This window comes from Ranitomeya imitator, chromosome 1 (genome assembly GCF_032444005.1).
Source record: "Ranitomeya imitator isolate aRanImi1 chromosome 1, aRanImi1.pri, whole genome shotgun sequence".
Lineage (NCBI taxonomy): Eukaryota > Metazoa > Chordata > Amphibia > Anura > Dendrobatidae > Ranitomeya > Ranitomeya imitator.
In genome coordinates, this window is record NC_091282.1 from 1,107,256,590 (window position 1) to 1,107,282,530 (window position 25,941).

General features: G+C 45.8%; 1 protein-coding gene across 2 annotated transcripts in view; it reads left to right on the top strand.

Moving 5' to 3' along the window:
• LOC138656960 (cytochrome P450 4V2-like) overlaps positions 1 to 25,941 on the top strand; it is a 146,232-nt gene that overhangs the window by 45,841 nt on the left and 74,450 nt on the right. For both annotated transcript variants that reach the window (XM_069744364.1, XM_069744365.1), the window contains exon 7: positions 12,415 to 12,606. In XM_069744364.1, coding sequence (XP_069600465.1) covers positions 12,415 to 12,606 — 192 coding nt within the window. The remainder of the gene's footprint in view (positions 1 to 12,414; positions 12,607 to 25,941) is intronic.

A 25,941-nucleotide genomic window follows, 5' to 3' on the forward strand; every position in this document is an offset into this window, starting at 1 on the left:
ACACCCTGAGGATAGCCTCTAGCCAGGAAACGCTCTCTCAATTCTTGGGACGGTGTCTCAAAGACACGATTGTCAGAGCAGTTTCTCTGAACTCGGAGATATTGCCCTTTTGGGATACCCCTTTTTTAAATGCACCGGATGGTGGCTTTCCCAATGTAGGAGCGAATTGGTGGCTGTGGGTTTTCTAAATGTGGAAGTGAGTAATTCTCCACCCCCACCCTTTGTAATCAGGATGTCCAGAAATGCAGGGCATGATATTGCTCAGGGGTAGTTGTGGACTGCCCTTGTAAGGGCGGGAGCTCGGGAATCTAGGTTTACGGATAGCCCCTTAGGGATTGACAGGGTATTGTCTCATTACATCGCTGATTTATGGATTTCTCCACCCCAGCGAACCATGGGCTATACCTACCTGGGCTACGGCAATTGGTGAGATCGTTCTTGTTTTAAACATTTTTGTTATGCATGATTTCCACCCCATTTGCTTTACCCCTTCCCGCCTGTTTATTATCTGTTTTTTGATACCTGCCAATACCTATGCATACAAGGCTACCTGGCTTAACATCTCTTGCACCTAGGCATGCTTGTGTTATTAACCAGAGGTATCTTGAGAGTGTGGGACAGCATACTTTGTATGTACAACGACTGTTCTCACTAACATTCTATTTTGGTATCACCCATAAGTGATGTCTTACTTAACAGGCTACATCATTTAATACCATTATATGTTCTTCGTCTTGGGGTGACACTATTTGTTTTTGTTATTGTATATTTTTACCTTGTACACATTAAAGGTTGTTTTAATTCCTACTAGAGCTATGTTCCTATAATATTGGTGGGATTTTGTTGGATATATCCAATCGGATTTATTTAGTATTGCTTTTTTCACATAAAACGGAATAGTTACAATCGTACCTACTCAGCCGGACGAAGGTTAATGTGTCGCTCTGACCTACATAAAACAGGAGTACATACAGTAAAGGACACTTCAGAATAGAGTTTTTATGCATTCTTGCCATGAGAACTTACAGGATGTTGATCTGTTTTAATGCATAAATATAATGTACTTTATGAAACTGGTTCTTACTAATTACAGTAATTATTTGAATGGACACCATTATATCTATTCTAAAAAGTGAGCACAATTTATAATCTACTTCTTCTCTACAAGAGAAAAGTACAGACTGATAATTTTAATTAATTACTAAATATACAGTAAATGATTCATGTTTCAGAAAATGGAAATGAGGTTGAAATTTTATTCACATCTTGTTAGGTATCATAGAAAATAATGCAGAGATAATTTGTCGATAACAGCAAAGACACAACGTACAGTCATGGCCTAAAGTTTTGAGACTGACACTAATTTTGGTTTTCAGAAGGATTTCTGCTTCATTGTTTATTGTGGCAATCTGCATTGACTCTTGATTGCTATGAAAAGTAATAAGATCAATCAATGAAAATTGTCTTAATGACAAAAACCCTCTTTACTCTAACTTTCAGCCCTACCCCAAAATGACCTGCTTATTTCAGTGAGCTTCCCATTATAATGTTCAGGATAAAGTGTTAACAAGGACAGGGCAGCTGATATCACTCCGTCATGCTGATTGAATTATAACAGTAGGCCGGATGATTTAAGGGGGCCTTCTAGTCTAGCAGATGGGACAAATAATTTTTTCCCATATTTTTCATGTATGTATTGTGCTCAATTTGAAATATTAGAAAAGTTATAGCACCTTAGAGATCTACGGTGCGCTCTCGGGGGCTCGGACCGTGTGGTGCACAATGGAGCCTTCTATAGGCCTTGTGTGTGTTTATGCTTTCTTAGCTTTTGGATTAACTTGCCCAACAGATGGTCGATTTTTGGGAGGCATTTTCAAAATTTTTCCACAGTATTATGAACCTTATTAATCCCCTCACACTAATCAAAGATCTAATAGTTGCATCTATATATTTACAGCAGAAAATGTGTGTCCTGAAGGATCTGATATCTCAGTTATGAAAACTTCCTCACAGTAATACGGTTTTAGCTGTCCACAGCAACCAATCAGATCTCAGCTTTCGCTTTACCTTAGCAGCTTCAATGCTGAAAGCTGCACTCTGGTTGCTATAGGCGATCTGTCTTGAACGTTAAGGGGAATGGACACTAAAGAAGTTATTCATGAATTTTTAAAGTTTAGAAAATTAGAGGAAGTTGATAAAAAAAGAGTCAAGAGATTATAAAACAGGTCCATTTCATTTTGAAAACCAGATATTTTGAGGCAACCCACACATGACATGAGTGAACAGGATTCACAGTTTGTGAGCCCTTTGCAAAAAACTAAAAACTTCGAAAAATATTGAGTTGCCAATTTCGAGAGAATTCGGTTCTTGTATTCTGATTTTTTTTCCATATGGTTTTTAACAATTGCATGACTTGTTAGATGCAAAACAACTTTAAGAAGGCCTTAAATTATTTTGTGGCATGATGGACGTTTGCCATGGCATGACTGTAAACACTTATTATGCTTGGCTTGAAACTATATATATACATATATTGTAGAGGTTTGTGCTCAGCTGCTCTTGATGTAGGCACAGGAGGCGGTATTCATGCAAAGTCCAGGCAAGTTTATTTAACTTCATAAACCACTACAGGTGGCAAAACAAAACATAGCCTTGTCAGGCATGAAGTGAAAATACAAACTGAAAACAAATAGTTCATATGGTATTGCAGGTTCACCCGCTCAGGTCAGTGCCTTTACCAACACACACTGAAGGTGAACAGGAACTGCAAGTAAATAGTCTATATAGCACTGCAGGTCTGCCCGCTCAGGTCAGTGTCTTTAGCAACACACACTGGAGGTCTCCACACCTCCAGTCACAGACACTGAATGAGAGACTCTGCCTCCATTTTATCTGCCAAACCATGCCCCTGGGGTTGGGATATGTGAGCGGTCATTCCCACCCATCTCTTATGACGCTTGTAAAACCCAGCCCTGGAATGGCCAAATAACTCTCTCTGCATTATAGGTGCTGGAGCATGCTTCCAAGTTCACATTACCGCAGCTAACAGCTGCAATGACACACATCTCCCCTCAAAGAGTCGTTCGGCGGCCATCTTACTATATATATATATATATATATATATATATATATATATATATACAGTGCCTTGCGAAAGTATTCGGCCCCCTGGAACTTTTCAACTTTTTCCCACATATCATGCTTTAAACATAAAGATACCAAATGTAAACTTATGGTGAAGAATAAACAACAAGTGGAACACAATTGTGAAGTTGAAAGAAATTTATTGGTTATTTAAAATTTTTGTGGAAATTCAAAAACTGAAAAGTAGGGCGTGCAATATTATTCGGCCCCTTTACTTTCAGTGCAGCAAACTCACTCCAGAAGTTCATTGTGGATCTCTGAATGATCCAATGTTGTCCTAAATGCCTAATGATGATAAATTTAATCCACCTGTGTGTAATCAAGTCTCCGTATAAATGCACCTGCTCTGTGATAGTCTCAAGGCTCAGTTTGAAACACAGAGAGCATCATAAAGATCAAGGAACACAACAGACAGGTCCGTGATACTGTTGCGGAGAAGTTTAAAGCCGGATTTGGATACAAAATTATTTCCAAAACTTTAAACATCTCAGGCAGCACTGTGCAAGCGATCATATTTAAATGGAAGGAGTATCATACCACTGCAAATCTACCAAGACCCGGCCGTCCCTCTAAACTTTCATCTCAAACAAGGAGAAGACTGATCAGAGATGCAGCCAAGAGGCCCATGATCACTCTGGATGAACTGCAGAGAACTACAGCTGAGGTGGGACAGTCTGTCCATAGGACAACAATCAGTCGTACACTGCACAAATCTGGCCTTTATGGAAGAGTGGCAAGAAGAAAGCCATTTATCAAAGATATCCATAAAAAGTGTTTTTTAATCTTTGCAACAAGCCACCTGGGAGACACACCAAACATGTGGAAGAAGGTGCTCTGGTCAGATAAAACTAAAATCGAACTTTTTGGCAACAATGCCAAACGATATGTTTGGCATAAAGGCAACACAGCTCATCACCCTGAACACACCATCCCCACTGTCAAACATGGTGGTGGCAGCATCATGGTTTGGGCCTGCTTTTCTTCAGCATGGACAGGGAGGGAGGATGGTTATAATTGATGGGAAGATGGATGAAGCCAAATACAGGACCATTCTTGAAGAAAACCTGTTGCAGTCTTAAAAAGACCTGAGACTGGGATGGAGATCCCAAACATAAAGCAAAATCTACAATGGAACGGTTCACAAATAAACATATCCAGGTGGCCAAGTTAAAGTCCAGACCTCAATCCAATCGAGAATCTGTGGTAAGAGCTGAAAACTGCTGTTTACAAATGATCTCCATCAAACCTCACTGAGCTTGAGCTGTTTGCCAAGGAAGAATGGGCAAGAATTTCAGTCTCTCGATGTAAAAAACTGATAGAGACGTCCCCAAGCGTGGCGCAACAAAGTATTAAGTTAAAGGGCCGAATAATATTGCACACCTTTTCAGTTTTTGAATTTCCACAAAAATTTAAAATAACCAGTAAATTTCGTTCAACTTCACAATTGTGTTCCACTTGTTGACTCTTCACCAAAAATTGACATTTTGTTTCTTTATGTTTGAAGCATGATATGGGGAAAAGGTTGAAAAGTTCCAGGGGGCCGAATACTTTCGCAAAGCACTGCATATATACACTGCTCAAAAAAATAAGGGGAGCACTAAAATACCACATCCTAAATATCTCTGAATTAAATATTCCAGTTGCAAATTTTTATTAATTGCATAGTGGAATGTGTTCAGAACAATAAAACATAACAATTATCAATGTAAATAAAAATGAATATCCCACGGAGGTCTGGATTTGGAATGATACTCAAAATCAAAGTGGAATATCAAATTACAGGCTTATCCAACTTAAGTGGAAATACCTCATGACAAGGAAAAGATTCTCAGTATTGTGTGTGGCTTCCACGTGCCTGTATGACCTCCCTACTGTACAACACCTGGGCATGCTCCTGATGAGGCAGCGGATGGTCTTCTGAGGGATCTCCTCCCAAACCTGGACTAAAGCATCCGCCAACTCCTGGACAGTCTGTGGTGCAACGTGACGTTGGTGGATGGAGCGAGACATGAAGTCCCATATGTGCTCAATCGGATTCAGAACTGGGGAATGGGCGGGCCAGTCAATAGCATCAATGCCTTCATCTTGCAGGAACTGCTGACACACTCCAGTCACATGAGGTCTGGCTTTGTACTGCATTAGGAGGAACCCAGGGTCAACTGCACCAGCATATGGTCTCACAAGGGGTCTGAGGATCTCATCTCAGTACCTAATGGCAGTCAGGTTACCTCTGGCGAGCACACGGAGGGCTGTTTTGCCCTCCAAAGAAATGCCACCCCATACCATTACTGACCCACTGCCAAACCGATCATGGTGAAGGATGTTGCAGGCAGCAGATCGCTCTCCACGGCATCTCCAGACTCTGTCACATCTGTCAAATGTGCTCAGTGTGAACCTGCTTTCATCTGTGAAGAGCACAGGGCGCCAGTGGCGAATTTGCCAATCCTGGTGATCTGTGGCAAATGCCAAGCATCCTGCATGGTGTTGGGCTGTGAGCACAACCCCATCTGTGGACGTTGGGCACTCAGACAATCCTCATAGAGTCGGTTTCTAACCGTTTGAGCAGATACATGCACATTTGTGGCCTGCTGGAGGTCAATTTGCAGGGCTCTGGCAGTGCTCCTCCTGTTCCTCCTTGCACAAAGGCGGAGGTAGCGGTCCTGCTGCTGGGTTGTTGCACACCTATGGCCCCCTCTGTTATGGCTGGCAATCAGGCAACACAGCGTGCAGTAATCAGCGCACATACAGAGATCTGGCAATAACCAAAAACAATAGGACGAGCTCTGAGACGTGGAATCTCTGTAGACTGCAGTACCTGATCTATCCTCACACAACTATAAGCAGCAGTGGATTGCGCCTATCACTACCTATGCAACTCGGCACTGCCTGAGGAGCTGACTAGCCTGAAGATAGAAATACAAGCCTGACTTACCTCAGAGAAATACCCCAAAGGAATAGGCAGCCCCCCACATATAATGACTGTTAGCAAGATGAAAAGACAAACGTAGGAATGAAATAGATTCAGCAAAGTGAGGCCCGATATTCTAGACAGAGCGAGGATAGCAAAGAGAACTATGCAGTCTACAAAAAACCCTAAAACGAAAACCACGCAAAGGGGCAAAAAGACCCACCGTGCCGAACTAACAGCACGGCGGTGCACCCCTTTGCTTCTCAGAGCTTCCAGCAAAAGTTAATAGCAAGCTGGACAGAAAAAACAGAAAACAAACTAGAAGCACTTATCTAGCAGAGCAGCAGGCCCAAGGAAAGATGCAGTAGCTCAGATCCAACACTGGAACATTGACAAGGAGCAAGGAAGACAGACTCAGGTGGAGCTAAATAGCAAGGCAGCCAACGAGCTCACCAAAACACCTGAGGGAGGAAGCCCAGAGACTGCAATACCACTTGTGACCACAGGAGTGAACTCAGCCACAGAATTCACAACAGTACCCCCCCCTTGAGGAGGGGTCACCGAACCCTCACCAGAACCCCCAGGCCGACCAGGATGAGCCACATGAAAGGCACGAACAAGATCTGGGGCATGGACATCAGAGGCAAAAACCCAGGAATTATCTTCCTGAGCATAACCCTTCCATTTGACCAGATACTGGAGTTTCCGTCTAGAGACACGAGAATCCAAAATCTTCTCCACAATATACTCCAATTCCCCCTCCACCAAAACAGGGGCAGGAGGCTCCACAGATGGAACCATAGGTGCCACGTATCTCCTCAACAACGACCTATGGAATACATTATGTATGGAAAAGGAGTCTGGGAGGGTCAGACGAAAAGACACCGGATTGAGAATCTCAGAAATCCTATACGGACCAATAAAACGAGGTTTAAATTTAGGAGAGGAAACCTTCATAGGAATATGACGAGAAGATAACCAAACCAGATCCCCAACACGAAGTCGGGGTCCCACCCGGTGTCTGCGATTAGCGAAAAGCTGAGCCTTCTCCTGGGACAAGGTCAAATTGTCCACTACCTGAGTCCAGATCTGCTGCAACCTGTCCACCACAGAATCCACACCAGGACAGTCCGAAGACTCAACCTGTCCTGAAGAGAAACGAGGATGGAACCCAGAATTGCAGAAAAATGGAGAGACCAAGGTAGCCGAGCTGGCCCGATTATTAAGGGCGAACTCAGCCAACGGCAAAAATGACACCCAATCATCCTGGTCAGCGGAAACAAAACATCTCAGATATGTTTCCAAGGTCTGATTGGTTCGTTCGGTTTTGCCATTAGTCTGAGGATGGAAGGCCGAGGAGAAAGATAGGTCAATGCCCATCCTACCACAAAAGGCTCGCCAGAACCTCGAGACAAACTGGGAACCTCTGTCAGAAACAATATTCTCAGGAATGCCATGTAAACGAACCACATGCTGGAAGAACAAAGGCACCAAATCAGAGGAGGAAGGCAATTTAACCAAGGGCACCAGATGGACCATTTTAGAAAAGCGATCACAGACCACCCAAATGACCGACATTTTTTGAGAAACGGGAAGGTCAGAAATGAAATCCATCGAAATATGTGTCCAAGGCCTCTTCGGGACCGGCAAGGGCAAAAGCAACCCACTGGCACGTGAACAGCAGGGCTTAGCCCTAGCACAAATTCCACAGGACTGCACAAAAGCACGCACATCCCGTGACAGAGATGGCCACCAGAAGGATCGAGCAACCAACTCCCTGGTACCAAAGATTCCTGGATGACCGGCCAGCACCGAACAATGAAGTTCAGAGATAACTTTACTAGTCCACCTATCAGGGACGAACAGTTTCTCGGCCGGACAACGATCAGGTTAAATAGCCTGAAATTTCTGCAACACTCTCCGCAAATCAGGGGAGATGGCAGACACAATGACTCCTTCCTTGAGGATACTCGCCGGCTCAGATAACCCCGGAGAGTCGGGCACAAAACTCCTAGACAGAGCATCCGCCTTCACATTTTTAGAGCCCGGAAGGTATGAAATCACAAAATCAAAACGAGCAAAAAATAACGACCAACGGGCCTGTCTAGGATTCAAGCGCTTGGCAGACTCAAGATAAGTAAGGTTCTTATGATCAGTCAAAACCAACACGCGATGCTTAGCACCCTCAAGCCAATGACGCCACTCCTCGAATGCCCACTTCATGGCCAGCAACTCTCGGTTGCCCACATCATAATTACGCTCAGCAGCAGAAAATTTCCTGGAAAAGAAAGCACATGGTTTGAACACTGAGCAACCAGAACCTCTCTGTGACAAAACCGCCCCTGCACCAATCTCAGAAGCATCAACCTCGACCTGGAACGGAAGAGAAACATCAGGTTGACACAACACAGGGGCACAGCAAAAATGACGCTTCAACTCCTGAAAAGCTTCCACGGCAGCAGAAGACCAATTAACCAAATCAGCACCCTTCTTGGTCAAATCGGTCAATGGTCTGGCAATGCTAGAAAAATTACAGATGAAGCGACGATAAAAATTAGCAAAGCCCAGGAATTTCTGCAGACTCTTTAGAGATGTCGGCTGAGTCCAATCCTGGATGGCCTGAACCTTAACCGGATCCATCTCGATAGTAGAAGGGGAAAAGATGAACCCCAAAAATGAAACTTTCTGCACACCGAAGAGACACTTTGATCCCTTCACGAACAAGGAATTAGCACGCAGTACCTGGAAAACCATTCTGACTTGCTTCACATGAGACTCCCAATCATCTGAGAAGATCAAAATTTCATCCAAGTAAACAATCAAGAATTTATCCAGATACTCACGGAAAATGTCATGCATAAAAGACTGAAAAACAGATGGAGCATTGGCAAGTCCGAACGGCATCACCAGATACTCAAAATGACCCTCGGGTGTATTAAATGCCGTTTTCCATTCATCTCCCTGCCTGATTCTCACCAGATTATACGCACCACGAAGATCAATCTTAGTAAACCAACTAGCCCCCTTAATCCGAGCAAACAAGTCAGAAATCAATGGCAAGGGATACTGAAACTTAACAGTTATCTTATTAAGAAGGCGGTAATCAATACACGGTCTTAGCGAACCATCCTTCTTGGCTACAAAAAAGAACCCTGCTCCCAATGGTGACGACGACGGGCGAATATGTCCCTTCTCCAGGGACTCCTTCACATAACTGCGCATAGCGGTGTGTTCAGGTACGGACAAATTAAATAAACGACCCTTAGGGAATTTACTACCAGGAATCAAATCGATAGCACAATCACAATTCCTATGCGGAGGTAGGGCATCAGACTTGGACTCTTCAAATACATCCTGAAAGTCCGACAAGAACTCTGGGATGTCAGAAGGAATGGATGACGAAATAGACAAAAATGGAACATCACCATGTACTCCCTGACAACCCCAGCTGGTTACCGACATAGAGTTCCAATCCAATACTGGATTATGGGTTTGTAGCCATGGCAACCCCAACACGACCACATCATGCAAATTATGCAGTACCAGAAAGCGAATAACTTCCTGATGTGCAGGAGCCATGCACATGGTCAGCTGGGCCCAGTACTGAGGCTTATTCTTGGCCAAAGGTGTAGCATCAATTCCTCTCAACGGAATAGGACACCGCAAAGGCTCCAAGAAAAATCCACAACGTTTAGCATAATCCAAATCCATCAGATTCAGGGCAGCGCCTGAATCCACAAACGCCATGACAGAATACGATGACAAAGAGCACATTAAGGTAATGGACAAAAGGAATTTGGACTGTACAGTACCAATAACGGCAGAGCTATCGAACCGCCTAGTGCGTTTAGGACAATTAGAAATAGCATGAGTAGAATCACCACAATAGAAACACAGTCTGTTCAGACGTCTGTGTTCTTGCCGTTCTACTTTAGTCATAGTCCTGTCGCACTGCATAGGCTCAGGTTTACTCTCAGACAATACCGCCAGATGGTGCACAGATTTACGCTCGCGCAAGCGACGACCGATCTGAATGGCCAAGGACATAGACTCATTCAAACCAGCAGGCATAGGAAATCCCACCATTACATCCTTAAGAGCTTCAGAGAGACCCTTTCTGAACAAAGCCGCTAGTGCAGATTCATTCCACAGAGTGAGTACTGACCACTTCCTAAATTTCTGACAATATACTTCTACATCATCCTGACCCTGGCATAAAGCCAGCAGATTTTTCTCAGCCTGATCCACTGAATTAGGCTCATCGTAAAGCAATCCCAGCGCCTGGAAAAATGCATCAACATTACTCAATGCAGAATCTCCTGGTGCAAGAGAAAACGCCCAGTCCTGTGGGTCGCCGCGCAAAAAAGAAATAATAATCAAAACCTGTTGAATAGGATTACCAGAAGAATGAGGTTTCAAGGCCAAAAATAGCTTACAATTATTTCTGAAGCTCAGGAACTTAGTTCTGTCACCAAAAAACAAATCAGGAATCGGAATTCTTGGTTCTAGCATCGATTTCTGATCAATAGTATCTTGAATCTTTTGTACATTTACAACGAGATTATCCATTGAGGAGCACAGAGCCTGAATATCCATGTCCACAGCTGTGTCCTGAAGCACTCTAATGTCTAGGGGAAAAAAAAGACTGAAGACAGAGCTAAGAAAAAAAAATGATGTCAGGATTTCTTTTTTCCCTCTATTGGGAATCATTGGTGTGGCTCCTTGTACTGTTATGGCTGGCAATCAGGCAACACAGCGTGCAGTAATCAGCGCACATACAGAGATCTGGCAATAACCAAAAACAATAGGACGAGCTCTGAGACGTGGAATCTCTGTAGACTGCAGTACCTGATCTATCCTCACACAACTATAAGCAGCAGTGGATTGCGCCTATCACTACCTATGCAACTCGGCACTGCCTGAGGAGCTGACTAGCCTGAAGATAGAAATACAAGCCTGACTTACCTCAGAGAAATACCCCAAAGGAATAGGCAGCCCCCCACATATAATGACTGTTAGCAAGATGAAAAGACAAACGTAGGAATGAAATAGATTCAGCAAAGTGAGGCCCGATATTCTAGACAGAGCGAGGATAGCAAAGAGAACTATGCAGTCTACAAAAAACCCTAAAACGAAAACCACGCAAAGGGGCAAAAAGACCCACCGTGCCGAACTAACAGCACGGCGGTGCACCCCTTTGCTTCTCAGAGCTTCCAGCAAAAGTTAATAGCAAGCTGGACAGAAAAAACAGAAAACAAACTAGAAGCACTTATCTAGCAGAGCAGCAGGCCCAAGGAAAGATGCAGTAGCTCAGATCCAACACTGGAACATTGACAAGGAGCAAGGAAGACAGACTCAGGTGGAGCTAAATAGCAAGGCAGCCAACGAGCTCACCAAAACACCTGAGGGAGGAAGCCCAGAGACTGCAATACCACTTGTGACCACAGGAGTGAACTCAGCCACAGAATTCACAACACCCCTCCACGTCTCCCGGTGTACTGGCCTGTCTCCTGGTAGTGCCTCCAGCCTCTGGACACTACGATGATAGACACAATTCAAACATTCAAAAGTGACCAAAACATCAGCCGTAAAGCACTCCTTTATTGAGGGTGTCTTGATAATTGCCAATAATTTCCATCTGTTGTCTATTCCATTTGCACAACAGCATGTGAAATCGATTGTCAATCAGTGTTGCTTCCTAAGTGGACAGTTTGATTTCACAGAAGTTTGATTTACTTGGAGTTATATTCTGTTGATAAAGTGTTCCCTTTATTTTTTGAGCAGTGTATATAGCAGCATCTGCAGTGTACAATTGCATTTTAATGCAAGCAATTGGAAAAGAAAAAACAAAGCTGGAAATGTTGCAACACATTTAACAGGTTCTAGAAAAGACTCAAAAATGATAGGATTGGACCCGTAAATGATAATCTGGGTATAATAATGAAGCACGATGTGAAGAAAGGCCAATCTGTTAAACATCTTTTACACAAGTAAACCGTAGGGCAGAAGATATGATGATGGGTTCCATGAATTCTCCATTAAATCTCACCTGTTTAACCCAATAGAAAGTTAGAGCTTTGACTTAAAAAACTCAAAAAAGCTAAAGAGGATGAATCATCGGGTCCCGATGGCAAACTTGACTACTGCAGGAATTAAGTGCTGAGACTGACAGACCAATGATTCTAAGATTCAAAGATTTTATAATAAAAGGGTTTGTACTAGAGGTGAACAGATCTTTTAAGAGTCAAATTTCCCAAATTGACAGATTGCCATATGAAGCCATGCATATGAAGAATATTCCATATAAACGATGAGGTAAATGTGTAAAACCACCACTCAAATATATTTTTTCAATTTTTAAGGTAATTCGAGAAAGAGCCAAGGAGATGAGGACACAATGTTCACGGGGGAAAAGCTTAACCAGTAAGCTAAAATCCATTAAAAGAAAGAAGCGGAGTGCTTTCTTAGATATGCTCCTGAATACAACAGATGATTCAGGAAATGCATTAAATTACCAGGACATCCGTGAAGAAGTCGATACGTTTATGTTTGAGGTATGTTTATGTGTTGACAATGCCACACTGCGTAATGATTAGAGATGAGCGAATATCATCGGCTCCCTCCTTATGCGGCAAGCTATAGCACTTACCGAAAAAGCTGCAGCGGGAACCCGGAAACATGGAGGCCCCTGATAATCAGCTGTTCAGTGTCGCAGCTGCATGTGTCGCGGCTGTGTGACAGTCACAACACACAGGCAGGGCCGGTTTTAGACAAATTGGGGCCGTAGGCAAAATTCAAAGTGGGGCCCCAATGTCCATATAAAACATGTACATGTTACACCAATATCAGTGTCACCAGGGTTTTCAATTAGTGTGCCATCCATGTGCCATCTGTGTTTTTCCGGTATGGATAATGGATATCAAATTACAAAGCTTCTCATATACTTTCAGTGTTAAATACAGACAGCACATGGATGGCACACGGATGGCATGCTTACACAGACTCATAGTGCTACAGGGAAACATGGACATGAGTGCAGCACCGTAGGTCAAATAGGGCACATGTGGCATCTGTGAAAAACATGATAGGTCGTGTGAAGGGGGCTGTACAGTCACATAATAGAAAACAGCAGAATTGCCATCTTTTTCTACATCCTACCTCACAAACAGCAGAATAAAAAGAGATTTTAAAAAAATCATACATGTCCCCCAACCTACTCTGCTAAATCCCCTCTGGCTCCGTAGCCAATGGTTCAGGGTCCCTGATGGTTATTATTCACTTTGCAGCTATAATATAAGGTGAAGCCACAAGACCCCTGCATCCCAGTGCTAAGACTAGCGGCGACACCCAGGGCATCAGTGCTGGAGCCGCAGGGGATTTATCATTTCATGCTAAATATTTTTACATTCTCAGGAAACCCCCGTAGTGTCTGTTCACATGCACCATTTTTGCTGCGGATTGATCTACAGTGTTGGCAGGAAATATTCAGCATTTGTGCAGCCTTTTCCCTTGCATTTTTGTGTCCCATTCATTTAAATAGGGAGAGAAACGCTGAAACATGACAGCAACAGATTTATAAAAAAAAAGTGTCTTCTGGCAGCTCTCCATGTCTTTCTGCTGTACTGGGACAGCGCGGAACAGTATAATAGACGGCACTATTCCATCCAATAGGATATTAAGCCCTGTACACACTGCACTTCTGCAGTGCGTCCAGGGGCTCTGCCTGAATCCCCCTAAGGCTGGTTTCCATTGTCCTGATATTTCTGGTACCGGTAAACACAGTGCCAGAGATATCCGTGTCCGTGTGATACATCCGTGTGGCACACGTGTGGCAACCGTGTGCTGCCTATGTGCCGCATCAGGACCACACGGACAGCCGCCGGGAAGCAGCGCTGTTCCCCTGCATGTGGTGCTGAAGCCGGCTGTCATCCCTTCTCCCCTACTCGGCCCGCAAGCAGGGGAGAATGAATGAGAGAAAAAAATGACGTGGGGTCCGCCCTGTATTTTACAACCAACTTGGCAAAACTCACGGGTGCGGGCTGCTATTCACAGACTGGTAAGGGGCAATGGATATGGCCCCCCCAGCCTAAAAAAAGCAGCCCGCAGCTGCCCAGAAAAGGCGCATCTATTAGATGGGCCAATTCTGGAGCTTTGCCCGATTCTTCCCACTTGACCTATAGCAGTGGCAAGTTGGGTAATGAGGGGTTAATGTGACCTTCCCATTGGAAGGTGACATTAAGCCGGCTTAGTAATGGAAAGGTGACAATAAGGCACCTATCCATTACTGATCCTATAGTTTCTAAAGGGTTAATCAAACACCACACAGTAAGAAAAAAGTCTTTTAATGAAATAAAACAATAAACACAGTTTTTGCATCTTTATTAGTCTGCCATTCTAAGTGAAGCCCTCGATCTCCTGGAAAAAAAGGCAAAATAATAAACCAACAATATGCTATACCTGTCCGGCGTACAGTCAGTCCCACGTAGTAATCCATATCTGGGATATATACAGTTTACAACCGGGAGCGCTGCTAATGTGACCGCTCCCGGCTGTAAACTACTAGTGAATGAATGAAATGCTGGGAGTGGAGCTTCAGTGATTAGCGGTGACGTCACCGAAGCTGCGCTCCCTGCCGGCATGAACTCTTCAGTGTGGTAAAATGCCAGCTGATTTTCCCACGCTGAAGAGTTCATTTTAGTTCAGGCCGGCAGGGAGCGCACCTGTGAGTTTTGCCAGATTGGTTGTAAAATATAAGGGGGACCCACGTCATTTTTTTCTTCCATGGATTTGGCCCCTGCTCGCGCTGCTCACTGGCAGAGCAGGGGACAATGGAGGAGAGCAGACTTCAGCACCACACACAGGGGAACAGCGGCTTTCAGTAGAGCTGCTTTCCCTGTGGCCATCAGTGCGCACAGAGGACAGTGTACACTGTTCTCCATGTGCACGTGCATGAGACGTTTGGCAGGCCGTGTGCCTGGGTAAAAACAGACATGTCTGCGTGTTTTGCACATGGACACATGGTCCGTCAAAACACGCTGACATCTGCATAGATCCATTCATTTGAATCGGTCTACGTGTGTCAGTTTCTCCGGTACGTGAGAAAACTGTCACTACAGTACATGTACTGGAGGCACAGACGTGTGAAACCGGCCTAAGATAGGATTCACATAAATCCCCGAAAGGGCCACAGACTGCACTGACACAAGCAGAGGTCAAAGGAATTAGTTTTTTTTTCTGAAATTGACTGTTTTATTTTCTTTGGGTAGGTGCACACGATCAGGAATTGGCAGCGCTTTGGACGCAGCACATGTCCAGTGCCGGCTATTGAACGCAGGTGATTCCACATGTGACCACTGAACCGTGCGGATTCACTGTGTCCAATACATTGCATGGGTGACATTTATTGCGTCTCCGCAAGATAAATAGACATGTTGCGATCTGGAAAGATGAGCCGCATGTCCATCTCTGCAGGTGAGCCGTGGGCATCTATGGACGCATAGTGGGCATGGGGTTTCTTGAGATCCCACCCACTATGCTGTAAGTGCAAGTGCGCAGCATCGAACCCGCAGCGATTACCGATCGTGTGCACCTACCCTCAGAGTCTGTTTGTGTTTTTTTGTTGAAAAGTGTCCACTTTTCTGTGGCTGTTGGGACAGACGGACACATTCAGAAAAAAATCACATGTGGAATTCAATAGAACTCCATTCCTGTCATTGCAATCTATGGCTCTATATAGGATTCAGGCAGAATGCACTAGGAGCAGTAAAGAAAGACAGTGTGAGCTGGGCCGGGTGGCACGTTGGCAAATGTCCCCTGGGCCACTCACCCAGCAGCTGTGCAGGGCCGGCCACCTGATGGCTACACACAGCAAACTGTATGTGGCTGTGTCTGCTGTGGTGTACAGTACTGTGATGCGGCTAGCAGCAGGGTTTGTGTATAGATTGGAGTTGATTTCTTGAGGCAATGATGTCACTGGAAGGGGCGGGACCTCCTTCTGTCCAGTCCAGTGAAGATCCAATAGCAGGAAGCTGTGTTTTGCCTAGGCTGCAGGAGAAGGAAGTGGGAAATGAGGGGCTCCACCATGGAGCCCTGTGAGAGGACTGAGGGGCTGCAAATGAAAATGAGGACCCAGGACTCAGTGTGAGTACTCTGAGGGTGGATTTTGGAAAGGGGTTGATGCTACTTGAGTGGGCCTGCAAAGGGAAGATTATGATGAGGTGCTGTGTGGGGAGTGGGGGGATGATGAGGGACTGTGTGGGGAGAAAGGAGGGGTGATGGGGGGTTGTGTGTGCTGAGAAGGGATGATTAGGGGCTATGGGGAGATGAGGGGCTGTGGGGAGAAGGGTGAATGATGAGGGGCTGTGTGGGGATTTGGGGTGATGATGGGGCTGTGTGGGGAATGGGGGGATGATGAGGGGCTGTGTGGGGAATGGGGGGTGATGGGGCTGTGTGGGGAGAAAGGATGATTAGAGGCTGTGGGGGGATGAGGGGCTGTGTGGGGAATGGTGGGTGATGAGGGGCTGTGTGGGGGATGGGGGTGATGAGGGGCTGTGTGGGAAATGGGGGGATGATGAGGGACTGTGTGGGGATTGGGGGCATGATGAGGGGCTCTGTGGAGAGAAGGGATGAGGGGCTGTGTGGGGAATGGGGGTGATGAGGGGCTGTGTGGGGAGAAGGGAGGATGATGAGGGGCTGTGTGGGGAACGGGGGGATGATGAGGGACTATGTGGGTAATGGGGGTGATGAGGGGCTGTGTGGGGAGAAGGGATGATGAAGTGCTGTATAGGGAATGGGGGATAATAAGGGGCTGTGTGGAGAATGGGGGGATCATGAGGGTCTGTGTGGGGAATGGGGTGATGAAGGACTGTGTGGAGAAGGGTGATGATGAGGAGCTGTGTGGGGAATTTGTGTGGAGAATGGGGGATGATGAGGGATTGTGTGAGGAATGGTGGGTGTAAGGACCTTCATAATGTGTGCTTGTCTATATATATATATATATATATATATATATATATGTGTATATATATATATATATATATATATATATATATATATACAGGGCCATATTTAGAGCTTCTGCTGCCCTAGGCACTTTTAGGGCTGTCCCCCATTGGAGAGTATGACACTATCGGCTGTGACTTTGGCAAAAATCGCTGATGTGAAAGTAGCCTTTTACAGCAGTTCCGGCAGTTTTTCCGCATCTGCCGTGTAATGGATCACTTACGTCAACTACTTTCGGCCTCATTCATTCCCTATGGTACTTGCAGACATGTGTGGCACTTGCGGTTTTGCCACGATTCGGCAAATGCGCTACTTGCAGCAACGGAAAAAAACACTGCTAGCAGTGTTTTTTTGTCTCACCGCAAGCGCAAAACCGCAAGTGCCGCACATGTCCGCAAGTAGCCATCACTACCTGTCCCTGCACCTTGCTAGCTCATCCCTAACCATCCCTCTATGACCTAAAACTACACTATAAAGCTTTAGAAAAACTATTTATTAACTGCCATATTCATATGATAATGAGGGCTCCAGGCTATGGCGTAGACTGGGACGGGCAGTCTCCGGGTCTCCATTCTCCCTCTGTGCACACCCTCAGTCCCTGCCTCACTGCCTGTGCTGCACTGTGCACATAAATCCCTCCACCGAACCCGGTAATCACCGCTCGCATTAGCATACCGGCAGAGGTGTATCTAGGGTTTCTGCACCAGGGGCAAGAATTCATTTTGATGCCCTCCCCTCTCAGCCAAGGACATGTGAGATTTGCACACTTAGTCATGTACCCACGAGCTCCTCTCCCTAATGCTCTCAATGTTCAGTGAAAAACAGAGAAGCAGAAGAGAAGCTTGTTGTCACAAGACCATGAGTATGAAAATCGCATATGAGCGAAGTGTCCATGTGATGACTGCTGGAACCAGCAGAGCTGCATCCTGGCATCGCAGGCTAATGAATTCTCACAACTAGAGTTGAGCGACTTTTACTTTTTTAGGATCGAGTCGGGTTTCGCGAAACCCGACTTTGTCAAAAGTCGGGTCGGGTGAAATCGGCCGATTATTGTGAAAAGTCGGGAGCCGACCGAAACACGAAACCCAATGCAAGTCAATGGGGAATCAAAGTCGTCAGTGAGTGGAGGACAGGAAATCACCTACAGTGTCCATTTTAATGCCAAAAACATCAATTCTTATTTCTTAAGCTTGTCAATCTTAATTTACTTTATAATAATAGTTAGGCATTGAAAACAGCGGGTCATTTGGCTAAAGTTGTGGGGGGTAGGGCTGGCTCGAGATTTTCGTGGGCCGAGGAAATGCGGAATACGTCACGGCGGTGAAGCAGGGAGAGGTAAGTATTTCAACTTTGCAAGTGCTGTGATCCTGAGCAAGCGGGGGGGCACTCATTGGCACTTGGCACTGGCACAGGGCCCCTCATAGTATGGCGGTATGTTTGATGGCGGGTGGCACCTCCCACTGCCAGAGACACTTTTGCATACTTTGAGGGGCCCTGTGCCAGTGACGTCGCCAACGAGTATGCCCCCCCCACCTGATGAAGGAACCTGCACTTTCATCTGCACCTTCCTCTTTGTCCCCGTGTAAGGTGGTATAGTATGCGGGAAGGGGAACCTGACTTTCAGCAGGGTCAGATTCTGGCTGTGTAGAGTGCAAGGGGAATGTAGTGGTCTGGGTCAATGTACCAGCAGACTCATCTAGCAGTGGCTGGGCAATGGGCAGGATGAGGAGGAAACACAGACATAGGCCCAAATAATAAAGTAGGCTAAATGCAGTTCAAAATTGGTAACAGGACTAAACAGGCGGCATAGCTTTGTTCAGTGGAGGACAACTGTAATGAGTGGCGCAGACACAGTTAGTAGGCCCAAAGTAAAAAAGTAGGCTAAATGCAGTTAAAAATTGGTAACAGGACTAAACAGGCGGCATTGCTTTGTTCAGTGGAGGACAACTTTAATGAGTGGTGCAGACACAGTTTGTAGGCCCACAATAAAAAAGTAGGCTAAATGCAGTTCAAAATTGGTAACAGGACTAAACAGGCGGCCTAGCTTTGTTCAGTGGAGGACAACTGTAATGAGTGACGCAGACACAGTTTGTAGACCCACAATAAAAAAGTAGGCTAAATGCAGTTCAAAATTGGTAACAGGACTAAACAGGCAGCATTGCTTCGTTCAGTGGAGGACAACTGTAATGAGTGGCGCAGACACAGTTAGTAGGCCCAAAATAAAAAAGTAGGCTAAATGCAGTTCAAAATTGGTAACAGGACTAAACAGGTGGCCTAGCTTTGTTCAGTGGAGGAAAACTGTAATGAGTGGCGCAGACACAGTTAGTAGGCCCAAACAATAAAGTAGGCTAAATGCAGTTCAAAATTGGTAACAGGACTAAACAGGCGGCATAGCTATGTACTGGGGTGGGCTCCTCTGCTGAGTAGCAGACAGTGGTAGTAGGCGCAAAGTATTAACTGGTCTAAATGGAGGCCAGGGCCCCTATATATTTTAACTATCGTCTATCATTTCAACAAATTTGTATTGGCAGTGCCATTGAAGGATTTAAAAGCAGGGAGCAGGGAGAGGTAAGTATTGCAAGTGGTAGAGCACTGTTCGAGCTGGGGGGGAACACTCTCTCGTGGGCGGCGGTACTGGCACAGGGCCCCTCATATTACGACGGTGTGTCTGACGTTGGTTGTGCATCACCTGTTATGACCTGGTGGTTAGGAGCACCAGGAATGACCTGATGGTTAAACTCACAGGACAAGCTCTGGGAAGTGGGAACTTTGCTGACCGCAATCCCTAATCCTATCACACCCACTAACAATAGCCGTGGAGCGTACCTAACAGGCCTAGACGCCTCGGCACAGCCTAAGAATTAGCTAGCCCTAGAGATAGAAAATAAAGCCTACCTTGCCTCAGAGAAATTTCCCCAAAGGAAAAGGCAGCCCCCCACAAATATTAACTGTGAGTTAAGATGAAAGTCACAAACACAGAAATGAAACAGGTTTTAGCAAAGGGAGGCCAGACTAACTAAAGAGACAGAGGATAGGAAAGGTATCTTTGCGGTCAGCACAAAAACTACAAAAGACCATGCAGAGTGTGCAAAAAGACCCCCGCACCAACTCACGGTGCGGAGGCGCCACCCTGCATCCCAGAGCTTCCAGCTAGCAAGACAAAATCATGAAAGCAAGCTGGACTAGAAAACCATGAACAGAAAATAACAAACGGGGACTTAGCTTCTTGCATGAAGAGACAGGTCTCCAGAAAGATCCAAGAGCGAACTGAACCAGCACAGGAACATTGACAGCTGGCATGGAGTAACGATCTGAGTGGAGTTAAATAGAGCAGACAACCAAAGGATAAACCACGTCACCTGTGTAAGGAACCTCAGAAGCAGCAGCTTCACTCACAGCCACCAGAGGGAGTCCATGGACAGAACTCGCCAAAGTACCATTCACGACCACAGGAGGGAGTTCAACAACAGAATTCACAACAGTACCCCCCCCCTCGAGGAGGGGTCACCGAACCCTCACCAGAGCCCCCAGGCCGATCAGGATGAGCCAAATGAAAGGCACGAACTTGATCAGCAGCATGAACATCAGAGGCAAAAAACAAGGAATTATCTTCCTGACCATAACCCTTCCACTTGACCAGGTACTGGAGTTTCCGTCTCGAAACACGAGAATCCAAAATCTTCTCCACCACGTACTCCAACTCCCCCTCGACCAACATCGGGGCAGGAGGATCAACGGAGGGAACCATAGGCGCCACGTATCTCCGCAACAACGACCTATGGAACACATTATGGATGGCAAAAGAAGCTGGAAGGTCCAAATGAAATGACACAGGATTAAGAACTTCAGAAATCTTATATGGCCCAATGAAACGAGGCTTAAACTTAGGAGAGGAAACCTTCATGGGAACATGACGAGATGACAACCAAACCAAATCCCCAACACGAAGTCGGGGACCCACACAGCACCGGCGGTTAGCGAAACGTTGAGCCTTCTCCTGGGACAATGTCAAATTGTCCACCACATGAGTCCAAATCTGCTGCAACCTGTCCACCACCGTATCCAAACCAGGACAGTCCGAAGGCTCAACCTGCCCTGAAGAGCAACGAGGATGGAAACCAGAATTACAGAAAAAAGGAGAAACTAAAGTAGCCGAGCTGGCCCGATTATTAAGGGCGAACTCAGCCAAAGGCAAGAAGGACACCCAATCATCCTGATCAGCAGAAACAAAGCATCTCAGATATGTTTCCAAAGTCTGATTAGTTCGTTCGGTTTGGCCATTAGTCTGAGGATGGAAAGCCGAAGAAAAAGACAAATCAATGCCCATCTTAGCACAAAAGGACCGCCAAAACCTCGAAACAAACTGGGAACCTCTGTCCGAGACGATGTTCTCTGGAATGCCATGCAAACGAACCACATGCTGGAAAAACAATGGCACCAAATCAGAGGAGGAAGGCAATTTAGACAAGGGTACCAAATGGACCATCTTAGAGAAGCGATCACAAACCACCCAAATGACCGACATCCTTTGAGAAACAGGGAGATCAGAAATAAAATCCATGGAAATATGCATCCAGGGCCTCTTCGGGACCGGCAAGGGCAAAAGCAACCCACTGGCACGAGAACAGCAGGGCTTAGCCCGAGCACAAGTCCCACAGGACTGCACAAAAGAACGCACATCCCGTGACAAAGAAGGCCACCAAAAGGATCTAGCCACCAAATCTCTGGTACCAAAGATTCCAGGATGACCAGCCAACACCGAACAATGAACCTCAGAGATAACTCTACTAGTCCATCTATCAGGGACAAACAGTCTCTCCGCTGGACAACGGTCAGGTCTATCAGCCTGAAACTTCTGCAGCACGCGCCGCAAATCAGGGGAGATGGCAGACAAAATTACCCCCTCTTTAAGAATACCCGCCGGCTCCGGATCACCCGGAGAGTCAGGCACAAAACTCCTTGACAGGGCATCAGCCTTCACATTCTTAGATCCCGGAAGGTATGAAACCACAAAATCAAAACGGGAGAAAAAGAGCGACAACGAGCCTGTCTAGGATTCAACCGTTTGGCAGACTCGAGATAAGTCAAATTCTTGTGATCCGTCAAGACCACCACGCGATGTTTAGCTCCTTCAAGCCAATGTCGCCACTCCTCGAATGCCCACTTCATGGCCAACAACTCTCGATTGCCAACATCATAATTGCGCTCAGCAGGCGAGAATTTTCTAGAAAAGAAGGCACATGGTTTCATCACCGAGCCATCAGAACTTCTTTGCGACAAAACAGCCCCTGCACCAATCTCAGAAGCATCAACCTCGACCTGAAACGGGAGCGAAACATCTGGCTGGCACAACACAGGGGCAGAAGAAAAATTACGCTTCAACTCCTGAAAAGCCTCTACAGCCGCAGAGGACCAATTGACCACATCAGCACCTTTCTTGGTCAAATCAGTCAATGGTTTAGCAATACTAGAAAAATTAGCGATGAAGCGACGGTAAAAATTAGCAAAGCCCAGGAACTTCTGCAGGCTCTTCACAGATGTCGGCTGAGTCCAATCATAAATGGCCTGAACTTTAACAGTGTCCATCTCGATAGTAGAAGGGGAAAAAATGAAACCCAAAAATGAAACCTTCTGAACTCCAAAGAGACACTTTGACACCTTCACAAACAAGGAATTCGCACGAAGGACCTGGAACACCATTCTGACCTGCTTCACATGAGACTCATTCAGACCAGCAGGTGTGGGAAATCCCACCATGACATCCTTAAGGGCTTCAGAAAGACCCTTTCTGAAAATTCCCGCCAGGGCACACTCATTCCACTGAGTAAGCACAGACCACTTTCTAAACTTCTGACAGTACACCTCCGCTTCATCCTGACCCTGACACAAAGCCAGCAAGATTTTCTCTGCCTGATCCACTGAACTTGGTTCATCATAAAGCAATCCAAGCGCCAGAAAAAACGCATCAACATCACGCAATGCAGGATCTCCTGGCGCAAGGGAAAATGCCCAGTCTTGAGGGTCACCACTGTTATGACCTGGTGGTCAGGACAATAATGGACCTGGTGGTTAAGAGCACACGGAAAGACCTGATAGTTACTGATAATAAAAAACGAGCTCTGGGAAGTGGGAACTCTGCTGACTGCAATCCCTAATCCTATCAAAAACACTAGAAATAGCCGTGGATTGCGCCTAACGCTCCCTATGCAACTCGGCACAGCCTAAGAAACTAGCTAGCCCTGAAGATAGAAAAATAAAGCCTACCTTGCCTCAGAGAAATTCCCCAAAGGAAAAGGCAGCCCACCACATATAATGACTGTGAGTAAGATGAAAATACAAACACAGAGATGAAATAGATTTAGCAAAGTGAGGCCCGACTTACTGAACAGACCGAGGATAGGAAAGGTTACTTTGCGATCAGCACAAAAACCTACAAAAAGACTACGCAGAGGGCGCAAAAAGACCCTCCGCACCGACTCATGGTGCGGAGGCGCTCCCTCTGCGTCCCAGAGCTTCCAGCAAGCAAGACAACAATAAAAATTGCAAGCTGGACAGAAAAATAGCAAACCAAAGAAATACAAGGTGGAACTTAGCTTCTGTTGGGAATACAGGTCACAAGAACGATCCAGGAGAGAACTAAACCAATACTGGAACATTGACAGGTGGCATGGAGCAAAGATCTAAGTGGAGTTAAATAGAGCAGCAGCTAACGAATTAACCTCGTCACCTGTGGAAGAAACTCAGAAACACCCACCAGAGGAAGTCCATGGACAGAACCAGCCGAAGTACCATTCATGACCACAGGAGGGAGCCCGACAACAGAATTCACAACACACCACGCAACAACGAAATAATGATTTTTACTTGTTGAACGGGAGAGGAGCGGGGTTTCAAAGCTAGAAACAGTTTACAGTTCTTTTTGAAATTCAGAAACTTAGATCTATTCCCAGAAAATAAATCAGGAATAGGAATTCTAGGCTCTAACATAGGATTCTGAACCACAAAATCTTGAATGTTTTGTACCCTTGCAGTGAGATGATCCACACAAGAGGACAGACCTTGAATGTCCATCTCCACACCTGTGTCCTGAACCACCCAAAGGTCTAGGGGAAAAGAAAGACAAAACACAGTGCAAAGAAAAAAAAATGGTCTCAGAGCTTCTCTTATCCCTCTATTGAGATGCATTAATACTTTGGGCCAGCTGTACTGTTATGACCTGGTGGTTAGGAGCACCAGGAATGACCTGATGGTTAAACTCACAGGACAAGCTCTGGGAAGTGGGAACTTTGCTGACCGCAATCCCTAATCCTATCACACACACTGGAAATAGCCGTGGAGAGTACCTAACAGGCCTAGACGCCTCGGCACAGCCTAAGAATTAGCTAGCCCTAGAGATAGAAAATAAAGCCTACCTTGCCTCAGAGAAATTTCCTTAAAGGAAAAGGCAGCCCCCCACAAATATTAACTGTGAGTTAAGATGAAAGTCACAAACACAGAAATGAAACAGGTTTTAGCAAAGGGAGGCCAGACTAACTAAATAGACAGAGGATAGGAAAGGTATCTTTGCGGTCAGCACAAAAACTACAAAAGACCACGCAGAGTGTGCAAAAAGACCCCCGCACCGACTCACGGTGCGGAGGCGCCACCCTGCATCCCAGAGCTTCCAGCTAGCAAGACAAAATCATGAAAGCAAGCTGGACTAGAAAACCATGAACAGAAAATAACAAACGTGGACTTAGCTTCTTGCAGGAAGAGACAGGTCTCCAGAAAGATCCAAGAGCGAACTGAACCAGCACAGGAACATTGACAGCTGGCATGCAGTAACGATCAGAGTGGAGTTAAATAGAGCAGCCAACCAAAGGATAAACCACGTCACCTGTGTAAGGAACCTCAGAAGCAGCAGCTTCACTCACAGCCAGCAGAGGGAGTCCATGGACAGAACTCGCCGAAGTACCATTCACGACCACAGGAGGGAGTTCAACAACAGAATTCACAACAATCACTACCGTCAGAGACACTTCATTGTACTATGAGGGACCCTGTGCCAGTGCCGTCGCCCAAGAGTGGGCACACCCACCTGTCCAGGCAAACAGCACTCGCACGGGTGCTTGCGCCAGGTGGTGACCACGGCCCTGTGGGGGGTGTCAGCCCATTTAGGGAGGTATAAAAATGGCCTATCATGGACATTCAGCAGCTGCAAATGGCGGAATTGAAGAAGTCAGTAATAGGAGGCCAAAAGCAAGACATTTTTCAGGCAAGCTATGTGTCAGCAGGAGAAGGTGGGGAAAAATAATTTGAAATCCATGATTGGTTCATTTTAATGAAGGTTAGATCATCAACATTCTGGGTAGCCAGACGTGTCCTTTTTTCGGTCAGTATTGAACCAGCAGCACTGAAGACTCTTTGTGATAGCACACTAGAAGCAGGGCAAGCAAGCTCCTGTAATGCATATTTTGCCAATTCAGGCCAGGTGTCTATTTTAGATGCCCAGTAATCAAAGGGGAATGACCTGTGAGGGAGAACATCGATAAGGGAGGAAAAGTAGTTTGTAACCATACTGGACAAATGCTGTCTCCTGTCACTTTGAATCGATACAGCAGTACCTGTCGTGTCAGCGGTCATTGCAAAATCACTCCACAACCTGGTCATAAAACCCCTCTGTCCAACGCCACTTCGGATGTGTGCACCTCTAACATCTCCCGTTGCCCCCTACGGCTCGTGTCAGAGCCATCACCGCCGCTGTGTGCTGGGAATGCCTGAACCAAACGGTCTACAAGAGTTGCTTGTCTGGTAGCCAATATTTGCTCAAGGTTCTCATGTGGCATGATATTTTATAATTTTCCTTTATATCGTGGATCCAGGAGGCAGGCCAACCAGTAATCGTCATC